Source organism: Aptenodytes forsteri, unplaced genomic scaffold, assembly GCF_000699145.1.
Source record: "Aptenodytes forsteri isolate BGI_AS27 unplaced genomic scaffold, ASM69914v1 Scaffold65, whole genome shotgun sequence".
Taxonomy (NCBI): domain Eukaryota; kingdom Metazoa; phylum Chordata; class Aves; order Sphenisciformes; family Spheniscidae; genus Aptenodytes; species Aptenodytes forsteri.
In genome coordinates, this window is record NW_008795127.1 from 8,263,403 (window position 1) to 8,278,152 (window position 14,750).

Below are 14,750 nucleotides of genomic sequence, written 5' to 3' on the forward strand. Positions count from 1 at the left end.
CTTACAGCTTGGTTTCAAAGCTGAGATCCAAAACCTTTAATGTTAACCCACAGTCTGCATTTGCTCTGTTACACAACTATTTTAAAACACTCTAGAAAAGGTTAAAAATATTATTGATACTCCTTTTTAAACCTTATTTTGGCAAACTACTAAGGAACCATGACAGCTTATACGTGTGTCTGAAAATAAACCACCTTTCTGTAAGCAAAGCAAAAAATCAGTTTGCCAAGTCCAGTATGTTGGGAGCTTTCAGGAACAGGAATAAATGCCATGTACCCAATGTTACACCAGTGATGATCTCCCCATTTTGTATCTGGGCTTACATTACAGTTATCAAAGCCTTCAAAAGCACTACAACCTTTGACCTGTGGAAGACGACCTATAGTTACCCGTGCCCTCCTGGCAAAGAAGCCCCAAACCAGTCCAATCCATAAAATCTTCGTTCACTACACCTTTGGTTACTTTTTCAAAACAGACCACAAGCTATTAACTTCACCAATCAGGAGATCTCACTTTGGTAGAGATGTCTAACTTCTGATATCTGTATTCAAAAAAAAAAACTTTCCTATGTATTCAAAAACCCTTCAACAAAGAATCACAGAAGGATTTAGGCTGGAAGGGACTTCGTGGAGGTCACTTGGGCTAACCCCTCCTCCACACAGGGCTAACTCAGAAGTCTGGTCAGGTTACTCAGGGCCTTGTTTAGTCAAGTCTTGAGTACCTCCAAGGCTGGAGATTCCACGACCTCTCTCCGCAACCTGTCTTACCACCTGATCACTCTTGTTGTGATTATTCCCTCCCCCCACCCCCATATCTAATTGGAATTTCCCTTGCTGTGACTTTTAACTATTCCCTCTTGTCCTTTCTCTGTGTACCTTGAAAAAGAGCCTGGCTCTATCTTCTCTATAACCACCCATTATGTAGTTGAAACCAGCCTTTAAGAACCCTCCTCATCCTTCTCCTTTCAAGCTAAATAAACTCCACCCCCTTAGCCCTGCTAAACACCTTGTCAGACCTCCACTGGAGTCTCCAGTCTGTCAATGTCTTCTTTTTCATATCGAGGGTCCCAAAACCGAGCACAGTACTTCACATGTTGTATCAAGTGCCAAATAAGAGGGGAATAACAGCATTCTCCACCTGTGGGCTACACTCCTAATGCAGCTCAATGCGTTTTGACCTTTATCTCACATTGAGTGCGAGTCCTGTTCAATTTGCTGTTCACCAGGACACCAAGTCCTTTCCTGTAAAGCTGCTTTCTAGCCAGACAGACCCTCATCTGCTCTGCTGTATGGGATTATTGGGTTCCAGGACCTTAGAGATACAGTTCCTCGGTTTTGGGTTTGTTTTTCAAATTGCTGAGGAAGAACCACAAAATGGTAAGGTATCAATCAAATTCCAAAGTTTACATTTTTAACGGTAACTAATTGACTTGAAACTATCAAAACAAAAAAAGAAAACATAGTCTTTGCAGAAGGGACAACAGTCCAAAAAGAACGGAATCTTCTCAAGGGGGCAGAGTGAGATATATTGTAAAAATGCACAACTTCATCTGAGGATAGCAGGGTAAAGGTAGAACAGGATATAAAGATAGCTGAAGGTTCATTTTTAATGCATGTTTTGGTTATACTAATAGAATAAAAATAATTGCCATTTCCTTACAATTTTAAGAAATACTACAGCACAAATACAGGCTATTTATCTGGAAAAGAACTGCTAAAAACATTGAAAGCAGTAATTTCTGAGCAGTAAAAAGCTAAAGATGATGCTTACACCAAATCCCACCACTGTGTCGCTTGAACAAAGTTTAAATAAAGGGAATTTAAATAAAAGTAATGCATCTGTGCAGTCTCTAAAATAGTTCATATTTTCTTCCTCATAGCTCGTTTCATTTTATTTTCTTAAGTGCATAGAATTGAAAATAAACCTTCTTAAAAAACATTATGTCTGCATGTTCTGTCTTAAGCCTCTCCCACCTTCTCTGTGACTCCCAAACCAACTTATACTAGTTAAGGGCCTCCCATTTTCTTACACAGCCATGTGGCAACAGCTTTGCTACAGATGGTGGATAATTTAGTCACATAAAAAAGTTGAGGCCTGCTCTTCCCCCTCCTTTACAGATAACTCTGGCAGCAGCACAGAGATTTCTTGAGGCCTGGAAGCTATTAAGGTTCATTTCAAGCACCCTTGAATGACCAGGCTTCTTTCTGGCCTTCAATCAAGCTGTCTGAGAAACAGATGTTTAGATTGGTCTGGAGTTCTCAGAAACTGACCCTGGAACATAGCACATGCACACGGGAGAGGACATCACCACATCAGCATACGTGGAAAATCCCCTGTCTTGCACCCAGTTTGGGCATTCAGCTAACAATCACCATGCAAAAAACGTCATCTCTCAACTGAAATAACTCCGGGTGCTCTCATTCCCCACAGTGTAAAACCACTGGTAAAAACAATCCGCCTAATAGCTAATGTATATATTCTGCAAAAATTGAAACTTAACAAAAAACACTGAGAAAAGCGTCAGGATGTTTACCCCATAATACTTAGCAAATAATAAGCAAAGTAAGTTTAGATAAATCTGGCAAGCCAATAGACCTCTGCTCTATGGAGTCATAGGGAGCTCAACATTAAATGCTTTGTACTTGAGCACATGAACCACGGAACAGTTGCAGCTTTTTTCTTTCCTTTTTTTTTTTTAAAGCAATTAGAGAGTTGAAAGCCGAATAAAGTTATCTGCCATTATTTTCATCATCTGCCTGAAAATGAAAAGAAGTTCTTGACCTTGAAATAATAGTTTTAAAAAAGATAGGACAGATTATTATCCAGCCAGTGCTAATGACCAAACTAACAATTTTAGCAGCTAATAACACCATTAATTAAGGTCAAATGTTGCACTACGTTACTCTTAGCACTGAACTGGCAACTAAGATTCATTTAGTACTTCTATAGATTTTTCTAGAACTACTGATGTCAGAGAGCTGCATATCTCACACATACACAGGGCTTAAATCACACCTGTAACCTGTAAAGCACTATGACCAGGTTGGACGTACGCTGTCATTTTTACACTTCTGTTTTAGATTTAGAAATTTAATTACAGTTTCCAAGAGAAAAGGGGGAAGGGGAAGAAGCCACACCCTCTAACTGAACACTAAATTTTAATGTTGAAGTACACTACTTAACACAGACACAGGGTTTTGAGCAGAGTTACAGCATGCTTAAGACATTTCACTAACCTGTTGAAGACACTTGGAGTTGGACTGTGATCTCGGTCCCTTTCCCTGTCTCTGGTACGTTCTCGATCTCTGTCTCGGTCCCGGTCACGATCCCGATCTCGGGATCGCTCTCTCTCACGTTCCCTATCCTTCTCTCTTCGTGCATAGTAATCCCACTGTTTGCTGGTGTCCATAAGACTAGACCATGAAGGAGCAGAACCTGAAAGGTGCGGAAAGGTGACTAAAGAAAAAGATGTGGGTATTAGAAAGAACAAAATCAGATATCATAGGAAAACTGTAATACTACTTATGCATGAAAACACAGACGTTTGTCAGCCTCCTCGAACGACATTTTTCAATCTTCCCCTTTCACATAAAAATTAATTCTGAGCAAACTGCATTTTTTCCATGATGCTAATAAAGGCCTCTGGCACTCATTTAAATACTCGTTATGAAGATATACAGAACCAGGATATACGCCACAAAGACTGTCTAAATCCTTTGGGGGAAAAAAAAAAATATTGTGCAAAGATTTGCTGAAAGAATCTGATTTTATGTGGTCAAATGGCTTTGTTTTGGGGGAACAACAAAACAAAAACAACCAGAAAACAAAACTGCCTTTGAAACGCAATGGCTCTGAAAGTACAGTTCAGAAAAACAAGGAAAAAGGATGCTTTCAACTTTCTATTTAGATGCTACTATTTTTATGTTTTGTCCTTTAAAATCATTGTATTTAAAATATAATTTTAGTTACAAAGTTCTCATTCACTAATTTATATTCTATACTATGCTTTGCCATACTTTTCTGATTACAGATGTAACAGCAGCTTTAGAAATAAATTCCATAAATTCATTCTGGGGAGAAGAAATAACGCTGCTACTTACGCTTTGTAAGATACCATTTCTAATGAATAATCAGCACAACCACTATTACCACTAAAATATAATAGTTTCAGAAAATTAAGCATATTATCTTAATCTAAAAGATGATACGCTTAAGAAGTTAAGAAGGAAGTCACAACACTGTCTCACAACCTTTTTAGGTAACCAGCAATGGGAAGACGGAAGGGACATGCTTCTCCATTGCTTTCTGCCAACTCCAATGTAATAAATAACTACTACTCTTAATGTCCCAATTGTTCTGTCCTGCCCTCCCTCTCCAGAAGCCCCATGAATGCATCCTGTTAATGAAAAATAAGGGCTGTAGTATTTAACTGGAAACAGCACTCTCTAGTGGACTTACAGTACAGAGGACTTCCCACTTTCTGCTTATCTGCTTTGCTAGCCAATGATAACATAGCCTTCAATAAATCGTTTGTTTTGAGTTCCACTTCGTTATCTATAACATGAGAACAATATTCACTTGACTCCATGGTGTCACGAAGAGACATTAATAATATAATTAACATAAATACCCACTGACCAATGTAAAGTGCGTAACTGATGCTGTATTTAATACTGTCAAGTTATAAAACCAGTGGCTTCTCCTGACAGCTGTGTTCAGACTGCCTTGCCTACAATGTCTGGGGTATGCCTGTCCCAGAAAGCTTTGGCAGAAGCTTAAGACAGCAGTTTGCCAAGTGTCCAAAGGAGGAATACAAAAGACCTTTTGAGCAGACAGCGGAGCAGGAAAAAACACTTCATTGTTAAAATACATTTGCAATGAAAAGCATTATAATTCTTTAAAAAAGCATTTATACGAGGTTTTGCCTCTTACAAAATGCTTGACACTGTTTCACTTCAGGGCTACAGACAAAATCAGGAGTTAACAGAAAAAAATACCCTAATACAATAGTATGTTGTTCATTATACTGCCAAAACCTGAAATTCTTCTAAGGAAAGCAGCCAGAAATAGCAAAAAAACAGCTGGACTTTAAAGACTGCTAATTTCCTTGACTTGCCATTATGTCAACAACATACGTATGGTCTACGAGATACTGGCTGCCAGAATATTCTGATCTAAAGTGTAAACTTAAGTTTAACTTTAAATGTATACTACAAAACAATTATTAATGGTCATATAAACTCTTACAATAAATTTTGGTTACTCCCTCACATCTGCAGTAATTTTCATCAGACAGAAGTATGTCATTTCCACCCCAATAACCTGAGGTAAACCAGTTATTTGATACTCTGCACATTTTTATATCTAGATTTTCACCCGTATTTATTCACAACACACAAGAGGCTTACTTTCTAATATGAATTGATGTTCTGTGTTTACTACTTAGAATGAAGCAATTTGTCACTTGTAGTATTTCTACATGAATTAGTCTAATAATTTCTACACAAAGAAAGACACTTCCAAAGTTTAACTCTAATTTTATTTTTAAAACAGGAAGAGAGGGAGCTTTGAACAATAGCTTTGGAGACTTAAGTCCTGTTTTGGAGATGGTTTAAGAATTTAAAGCTGCATGGCGTCACAGTATAAGGCAAACTATTAATACATCTTCTTTGTGCCTCAAAAAATACTGACTCTCAAACTGTTTCTGTAACGCTAAATTTCTTGCAAGTTCATAAGATATAAAGAACATTTACAGCACAGAACAGGGAAATGCTTGAGGAAAAGCAAACAAGCATACAAGTTGCTTCACTGGCAGACCAAACGCAGTGCCATATACTGACAGCTCAATAAAATTCAAAGATCTGATGGCAAAGGTAGCATTGAATTGTGAAAGGACTTAAGAGCAAATTGAAGAAACTGCATTGATGCAGTTGAAGAGCACAGAGACAAAATAGATATTCTTGAAGAGTTAAGAATATTATTTTACTATGCAACTCTCCCAATGGGCTTGCAGTGGGAAACATGCCTGACCACTAGGGAAATGACACCAAGGCATGAGATTAGCAATTTGAATAGGCAGAAGAAAGGCTAGAGTCTTAATCAAGATTGGTATTTTTTGCAATGCATTCCATATGCTCATCTTCCCCCACAATTTTGACAAAGCCATGAAACATACAGACTGGCAAAGAAGACAATGGGTTGGAGATTCAGCGCGATCATCCAAAGCAACTATCAAATATACTTAGCGATTCTTAATTAAAATTATCATCTGTAGCCTACTGCGCCGCTGAGCCCTCAATTTACCCAAGTTCTGATGCACGGAGAGCACTGGTAAAATACCGGCCAGAGATCACGTTGTGAGACAGGGACTGTGAGAGTAAGATGCTGGCCCGGAAAACATCCTTCACTAAGAGATGAGCAACAGCGATACAATGCCACTGAGCCTCTACAGATCCAAAAATTCGTATGACAGGCACAGCTTAGAGACAGACAATTTGCTTTGTGCAGCAAATATGAAAGCTTTTGCCACAATAGGGATGCCAGATACACTGGGAAGATGGGGGCACACTGTGCTCCTTGGTCTCCATAACCATACAAAGGCAAACATAATTTATATTTTAACCCTGCTGAAGAAGTTCAAATTCAGTGTTGGCATGATCATGATGACAGTCATTTTTCGAATATTGGTACTGCAACAACATAAGCATGCCATCACCTCTGAAGGTCAACATAAACTTGGAAATACTCTTGTGTCCCTGACAATACTTGACAGAATAGAAAATTCTAACAAAAGAGATTCCAAAGTGAAAACATTCTAAATTGGAGACTACGTATTAGATGCAGTGTACATACTAATGACTGTAAGACTGTTTTCCTTATGATACTCTGCATGGCTTTAGATGTTGAAGCCTGAGCAAAATAGTCACTTGGGTATCTTAGTTAACTGTCTGCCTCAGCTTTACCTTTTTGCTACAACTTCAGCAAACACGTTCAATTATTGCTAAAAAAGTAGTTAGCATAAAGCAGCTGTTTGCCCACATCAAGAATTCTTGAAAACGTAACAACCTTCCATGCATGAAAGCAAACACTTGATAACTTATGAGGATCCTTTCAACGTCAACAAAGTACCACTTGTTACTCCACAAACTGCTCCAACTTCAAGAAATTACAAGTCATTCAAAAATGTCATTTTGTATATCCTCTCTAAAGACTTTGAACATTTGGGAGATACATAACGTTCAGCACAGATCAAACGTTCAGACAATGTATCCCCAGAACTAGACAGAACTTTCCCTACAATTTCTCCTCCCAGCAGCTAGGGTCCAAAGGGACAAAGAGCAAGGAGACAGAAAAAGCCAGCTGGAAGAAAAGGCACTAGGCATGGGGCTGGGTGGCAGATGCACTGAAGGCAGAGGCAGTGACTGGCAACACACAAGGTCCTGCACCTGGGTCGGGGCAACCCTCAATATCAGTACAGACTGTGTGATGAATTGGTTGAGAGTGGCCCTGCAGAGAAGGACTTTGGGATACTTGGTGGACGAAAAATTAAATATGAGCCAGCAATGTGAGTTTGCAGCCCAGAAAGCCAATCATATCCTGGGCTGCATAAAAACAATCATGGTCAGCAGGTTAAGGGAGGTGATTCTCACTCTGTGCTCTCGTGAGACCGCACCTGGAGTACTGCATCCAGCTCTTGGGCACCCAGTACAAAAAAGACTTATTAGAGCAGGTCCAGAAGAGGGCCACAAAAAATCATCAGAGAGCTGGAACATCTCTCCCAGGTTGTTTAGGCTGTTCAGCCTGGAGAAGAGAAGGCTCCTCTGTGCTCTCGTGAGACTGCACCTGGAGTACTGCATCCAGCTCTTGGGCACCCAGTACAAAAAAGACTTATTAGAGCAGGTCCAGAAGAGGGCCACAAAAAATCATCAGAGAGCTGGAACATCTCTCCCAGGTTGTTTAGGCTGTTCAGCCTGGAGAAGAGAAGGCTCTGGTGAAACCTCATTGCAGCCTTTCAATACTTAAAGGGGGCTTATAAGAAAGATGGAGAGAGACTTTTTACCAGGGCCTGTAGTGACAGAACAAGGGGCAATGGTTTTAAACTGAAAAAAGGTAGGTTTAGATTGGACATAAGGAAGAAATTCTTTATGATGAGGGTGGTGGGACACTGGAACAGGTTGCCCAGAGAAGTTGTGGATGCCCCATCATTGGAAGTGTTCAAGGTCAGGCTGGACGGGACTTTGAGCAACCTGATCTAGTGACAGGTGTCCCTGCCCATGGCGGGGTGGGGTTTGGACTAGATGACCTTTGACGGTCCCTTCCAACCCAAACCATTCTGTGATTCTATGTTTATTTTATCTTCCCAGTTTGGGCTATGTCAGGAAGAAGCTGACATCTTAGTATTGCTATCACTCTTTTGGCTCAAGAAGCAGAGCTGTGCTAGGTAACGGTTCTAAACTCACTGTAGGTTCTGTGGATGTCCATTTGATTGCACATAATGAAACTTGAATTTTGGTTCACTCTTACTATAAAACAAGAAAGTGATGTTTTTCAGCTTCAAATTTTTTCCATAACATTAACCAAAAAAAAAAGAAAGACTGACTTTGCAACAGGATATCTGAAGATTATAGTATCTTAGACAAACAGTTTTTCAAAGGAGAGGTACATCACTCAGGATTTCTCAATGATTGGTCTTGCTGGTTAAAATTCTGATGATATCTCGACAGTACTTGTTCTCCTGCTTCTAAATCCTACCAGTTCTTGGAAAATTCTCCCTGACTTGTGGTCCATATTACAGCGTATTATGTTTCAAAATCACAGCTCTGCAAAAGGAGCATGAAAAGATATCCAGCATACAAATAAGTAAGCAAAACAATAGTATTTACCAACAGCTGTTAAATTTGCAACAGCACGTATCTGTTTACAATGGTAGGCAATGAGCTTTCATAATGAATTACTGAAAGGACCTGTTTAGTCTCTTAGCTAAAATCCTGGTAAGTCTATCAAACAATTTGATATAGCACTACTCAAAATTTTTAAAGCCAGCAAGCTTACTCACCACTACCATATGAAAATGCACGAACAGAACGACCATCATAGCCAGAAGAATGTCCACTGTTGAAAATAAAATACATGTAAAAATCCAGTTTTACCAAAGCTACCTCCATCAATAAATATATACTTTTAATATTATTCCCCTTAATTCTTACCACCATAGAGACTAAAACAAAGTGTTTGTTATAAACGGATTTAAGTCCTCAATTTTGAACATTATTAATTATGGAAGCTGTCTATCATCAGAAATATTTCATGTTTTACTACAGGAGGTGAAAATAGCATTCTATCTTCTTAAAATTTAAAACAAAAAACATCCATATCATCAAAGCTGTTCTTTTGTATTTTCAAGGAATTTTCTATTCCAAGTGTTTCTTGCATCATGAGATGTTTCTGCACAGATACTGAGCTTAACCTCCAATTGCTTGAAAGTGCTTCATTCATGAATGAAGCCATCATCATTCTTTCTGTTAAAAAGTAAATATGCTCACATATCTAAGAACAGGTGGGCTTCAAATGTGTAGTTCTATAAATAAACTATTAAATTAGCTACACATTTTCTAGGCTGACTTCTTTCAGTGGTAGCCAACTCAAGTAGGTAAAAATCAGAAAGGTTAAAAAGGATGATATGTGCACAGGACATAATTCATACATATGTAATTCTTTCACAACTTTTAGCACTTCCTACGTAACTGGAATGAATTATATTTGCAGTATTTAACCTAAGTGTTATTTCTGTTTTTGAAGGCACTTTAACATTAAAAAATAAGTTTTGGGTTAGCTTAGTTTAAAAACAAAACAAAAACAATCATAATGAAAGGCCAATGCAACATCTTAACATTTAAAAGTATGAGACTTAGTTCCTAGGTTCCACAATAAACTTGATTTTTTCTCATCACGTTTCAGAAACTATATAAATATTCACTATAAGTAAATGCAATGACTGCTGCTTAACAGTCAGAAGCAGCCGTCACTCACAGCAACTGTCAGTATGAAATAATAAATTTACTTTCATGCACATCAAATGCATCCAGTTAGGGTTTTTTCTGAATTAAATCAGATGAGGATTTTCTCAGAGATTTACCATCATCATCCTGTAGCATATATGTTAATAGAATTTTCAATTTCAAAGGAACAGATGCGTGCACCTTCTGTCAGTGAAACCCAAAGGACTGGCAAGAGGCTTGCACCATCTTCTTAAGGGAGCTTTGTATATAACTTGGTTTTGGCCTCTAGCAAAATATAAATACTTTTCAAGGACTGTGCTGGCCAACTTTTTTTTCTTTCTTTTACATATACATATATATATAAAAAAAAAAGTATGCATATACATGTATATAAAAAAGGTAATGAAAAAATACTGTTAGGCCTATTAAAGCTGAACACTTAAAACAAACACAGTAAAAATACAAATTTAGATTCCATGGAACTCTGGCACTTCCTATAGCTTATGAGGGCTTGAATCTGTGGCCGAATTGTTTATTTGCATTTATAGAAAAGGATACAGTAGCTGACAAGTATACGGTTCACTTAAATAAGCCTTCAGACTACTAAAGAATACTTTAACAATCATTACCTTGACTTTGTTCTTAATTCTTGGCATTGATATAGTGTCATAACTCAACTAAATTAATAAGTGGTCAAGTAACCTACTCAAAAGAATATTAAGTGTCAGGCAGGTGAGACTAGTAACATTTCTGTCAAAATAGTGTAAAAATCTGGAACTGTCCCCCCATTCCCAGATAAAATCCATAAAACACTGGGTAGTGTAAGAGTCCTTACTAATTTATTTCAGTTACAGAATACTGACCTATTGCTTTATAAGATTTCAAACAGATAATCACCTTTCTATTGTGGGTATGAGGGAAGGTGGAGGACCGCCAGGTGGTGGTGGAAAGCCTGTAATAATAAATTAGGTGAGGGGGAAAAAAGAAAAAACCAAAAACACAAACACATAAAAGAACTAAGCTAAGCATACAATGGCAAACAAATCCCAGAGTACAACGCAAAAATTGTTTCTGTGTAAATGGGTTTTATTTGTAAGATTGAGAACTACCTAACAAAGCTTAACAAAAGTGGAGTATTAAACATTTATTATCATTGCTTCAAACCAAACACTGCATCATTCTTAAAAAACCAATAATTCAGAAATTATCGTACTAGGAAAATTCCTGAGTACCTAACAATACTTAATAAACAACAATCACAACTATTTTCTGCATATCTAAAAAAAAAAAGAATGGAAAGAAAAGAAGGAAGCACACATCTGAAACTGGCTGATTAGGTCTACTAGTCAACAACATTTTCATACATTTTCTTTTCTGCCTGGCATCAAAATAACTGAGCCTACACCTATACATATAGTTTTGTACTTATGAACTTTTACCTATATAACTAAAAGGAAGTTGGTAAGTTGCACACCAGTTAAATTTTCATTTCTTAACCAAATGTGGAAAAAAATTCTAAGCAAGTTTACCTGGTGGTGGCACTGTTATTGGTATACCTAGAAAGACAACAAATAATATATTAGTTATAGTAGTAGTTTATGTTTATTATCTGTAGATCTAAAATCAGACTGAGCTATCACCACATACATGATCAAGTGGAATGATAACTTATTTTCTGTGTCCTCAGATCAAGATCTCACATTAATACCAATTGTTAAGATTTTATGCAAGCCTTGCAAAATCTGGCTTTTTATTTAAATTCCTGTTCTTCAGGAACTTACTTAATTAGAGACAAAAATAATGAAGAATGACTCTGGGTCTCAAGATCAGAATTAAATCCATAACCCGAAAATGTTTAGCATCCAGAAGGAAAGTAACATCGCATAGAATATATTTGCTTTATTTTATATTCCATGACTGGATGAAAGGAAACACAATTGGCCTCTGACCTTTAATAGCTTAGTATAGGAAATAGTAAGTTCACATGGACAAAATATTCTAGCAACAGTAAGCATTACAGACTTTTCAGCCAATACTATGCAACACTGCAATTAATCATTCAGTTGCTACTTGGAGGGGAAAAAAAATTGTTTGGTACTCTATTTTCTTATAAATATCTGAGAAAGGAGCATCCTTTAACACAAACACATTCAAAAACTGTTCTAACTTTTCCGGTTTTCAGACCCAGCTTAGCTGTTATGAATCTAACTAAAAGCTGAGAAATCGTTCCCAACTAAATTAGCTGACCTAACAAAATATACTGCCTCAACATATAAACCTATCTTATTTGATTATGACAGGAATGATTACAAGGCAAAAATCATTCGTACACTTTAAAGGACATTATCTTCTCATACTTTGCAAAGAACTAGTTTTACCTCAATTGAACACACAAAACACTGTTACATGAAAATAATAAACTGGGCTAAAACAATATCGTCGGAAAATAAGACTACTTTACCAGGCATAAAGCTCTTTCAGTTATGAGCAACTCTGCTTCCATTAAAAAATAAGTACTTTCAATCTTCAGTTTTGCCATAACTACATAAACATCTAGACAGAACAGCAACCAGACCCACTTAAAATTAAAACCTATCTCATTCAAGTTCCAGACTTCTTCATTCAGAGAATATCCTAGATGTGCTGGCCACTGCATGATTAATTTTATGTATATATCATTATAGTTCAACATGAGAACTAAAAGACTATTGTATGGCAGCAACGTTTAACTACACCTACATATTATAATGTCTAGAAATGCCAACTGCTCCCAAATTGCCTTGGCAGAAAGACAGAAGGAAGGACTATGCAAGCTGAGGAAGAGTAATCAGTATCAGCGTTCACTAATTGTTGGTGATTTTACTGACTTGAATTCTTACCAGCATTAATCCTATAGGATTAAACAAATTTGAAACAAAATTGAGGTTGCTGTCCAATCCTGAAGATTTAAAATCTAATCTCTCAGCCAAAATGTAAATCAGGAGACAGTGAAGCCCAAAAGCCAAATTTCTAAACTGTATGAGCCATTTTCTCTTCACCAGCACACAAGCTTTCCAATGTGCACTATCATTGTTAAGAACACTGGAAATCACACCTTAAAAAGTTTGACACTGTAACATTTAAAAGAACAAACACGCCTAATGAAAATTTCTGAAAGAAAAGGAAGACTGGGAACTCAAACTATTGCATAGCTGAAGTATTTTCTATTCATTTTTTTTGGTTAATTGTCCATCTTAATAGATTCTTCATGAGCCTACAACATAGAAAATATATATATATAAATATATTAAAAATACCTCTTAACAGCAACATTAAGAAAGTAAGCTAGAAAAATATCAGAAGTTCTCTCAAATTGATTAATTTATTAGCTCTACCTTATGCTTAACAAAATTTCAATTGCTGCACTAAAAACTGTATATTGTTAGCACCGAACATGGCTCTCAGCACTATGCACAGAATTGCCTGGAAAGCAATCAGCAAACACTCTTTACAAAAAGGAAGAAATGCTGATTAAACAATTAATATATTCCTCAGAATTTTATCTTGTGCAGAAATACAAATAAAAATCTCATCACACAATTAAAAACCAAATGAAAAATTTCACTTGAGAGCCATTCAAACAAAACTAAGACAGACTGAATACAACTAATATCCAGAGACCAAACGTTCAAATAATTTTAATGAATTGGTTAACACAGAGTATTACACTAAAAAAAAACCCCACATAGGCATTTTTTCCTCAAAAAACCTTTAAGAACATTTAAAAAGTCATGATTAATGATTATATCATTTTAAGACAGAAGCTAATTTACTTGATGGTATCACAATGGAAGAAACATTCTCCTACATTCCAAGTTAGCAAGTATGACTAAAAAGATCTAAACAAAGTTTTTTTTCCTCACCTTCTTCACTAACACACAAATGTGACAGAAAACAAGAAACAAAAAAATCATAAACTTCAGTTAATGGAAAATTAAGAATCTCTTAACTCTTCACTCCTTCGCCTTCTACTAACGCAGTGTATGAAAATATACTTGAAGGGTAATCAGCCAATTACTTCTTCTGAGAAAGAAAAGAGACTCTAAAATACTGAGTCATTTCGTGCAATATAGGGACTGAACTTGAGTACCAGTGCAAGAAGGTGACTTAGTGTAGATCATGTCACGTCCCTACAACACATTGTACTGCCACAAAGATACACCTGGCCTAAACCTAAATATTCGGATTCGTATGTCAAAAGCAATCCAAATGGCATTAGTGCAGCATTTTACCTAATGTGCTCGAAATTGCTTTCAGGACATTGTATACCACCCTACTAACTCAAGGCTGGTAAATATTTACAGAAAACCAAGTAGGTTTTACTAAAGGAAAGCAATGCCACGTGTGCTCCGCTTGCAGGGTAAGGAATCAAACATGATAACGCTACCACAGCTTAACAACATACTGCAAATTAGCTGAACTGTGTAATAGCCCACAGCAATGTAATATAACTCAACTTGGTGTAAAAACTACTTCTGCCACAGGCTAAACTAAGTCAAATTCTCTCTGCTTTATCACAAGATAAAAAGTACACACTTCGATTGCTGGGGCTGAGCAGATAGATGTACAGTTACTTGCTAAGCCCCGGTATAAGTCTAGGCAGTCTAACTTCCCAAAGTTATGCAACAGAAGTTCAATTCTTCAGAGTAATTTTTAGTATTGCAAATACATGTCACATTTTAACTACACTCTTAAACCAAAACACATAAAACA

General features: G+C 36.9%; 1 protein-coding gene across 1 annotated transcript in view; it reads right to left on the reverse strand.

The window, feature by feature from the left end:
- Positions 1–14,750, reverse strand: part of FIP1L1 (factor interacting with PAPOLA and CPSF1) — a 47,010-nt gene that overhangs the window by 4,199 nt on the left and 28,061 nt on the right. The window contains exons 14-18 of the mRNA XM_009277459.1: positions 11,528–11,554; positions 10,896–10,950; positions 9,056–9,111; positions 4,459–4,554; positions 3,237–3,456 (exon numbers count right to left, since the gene is read on the reverse strand). Of these exons, the coding sequence (XP_009275734.1) occupies positions 3,237–3,456; positions 4,459–4,554; positions 9,056–9,111; positions 10,896–10,950; positions 11,528–11,554 (454 nt within the window). The remainder of the gene's footprint in view (positions 1–3,236; positions 3,457–4,458; positions 4,555–9,055; positions 9,112–10,895; positions 10,951–11,527; positions 11,555–14,750) is intronic.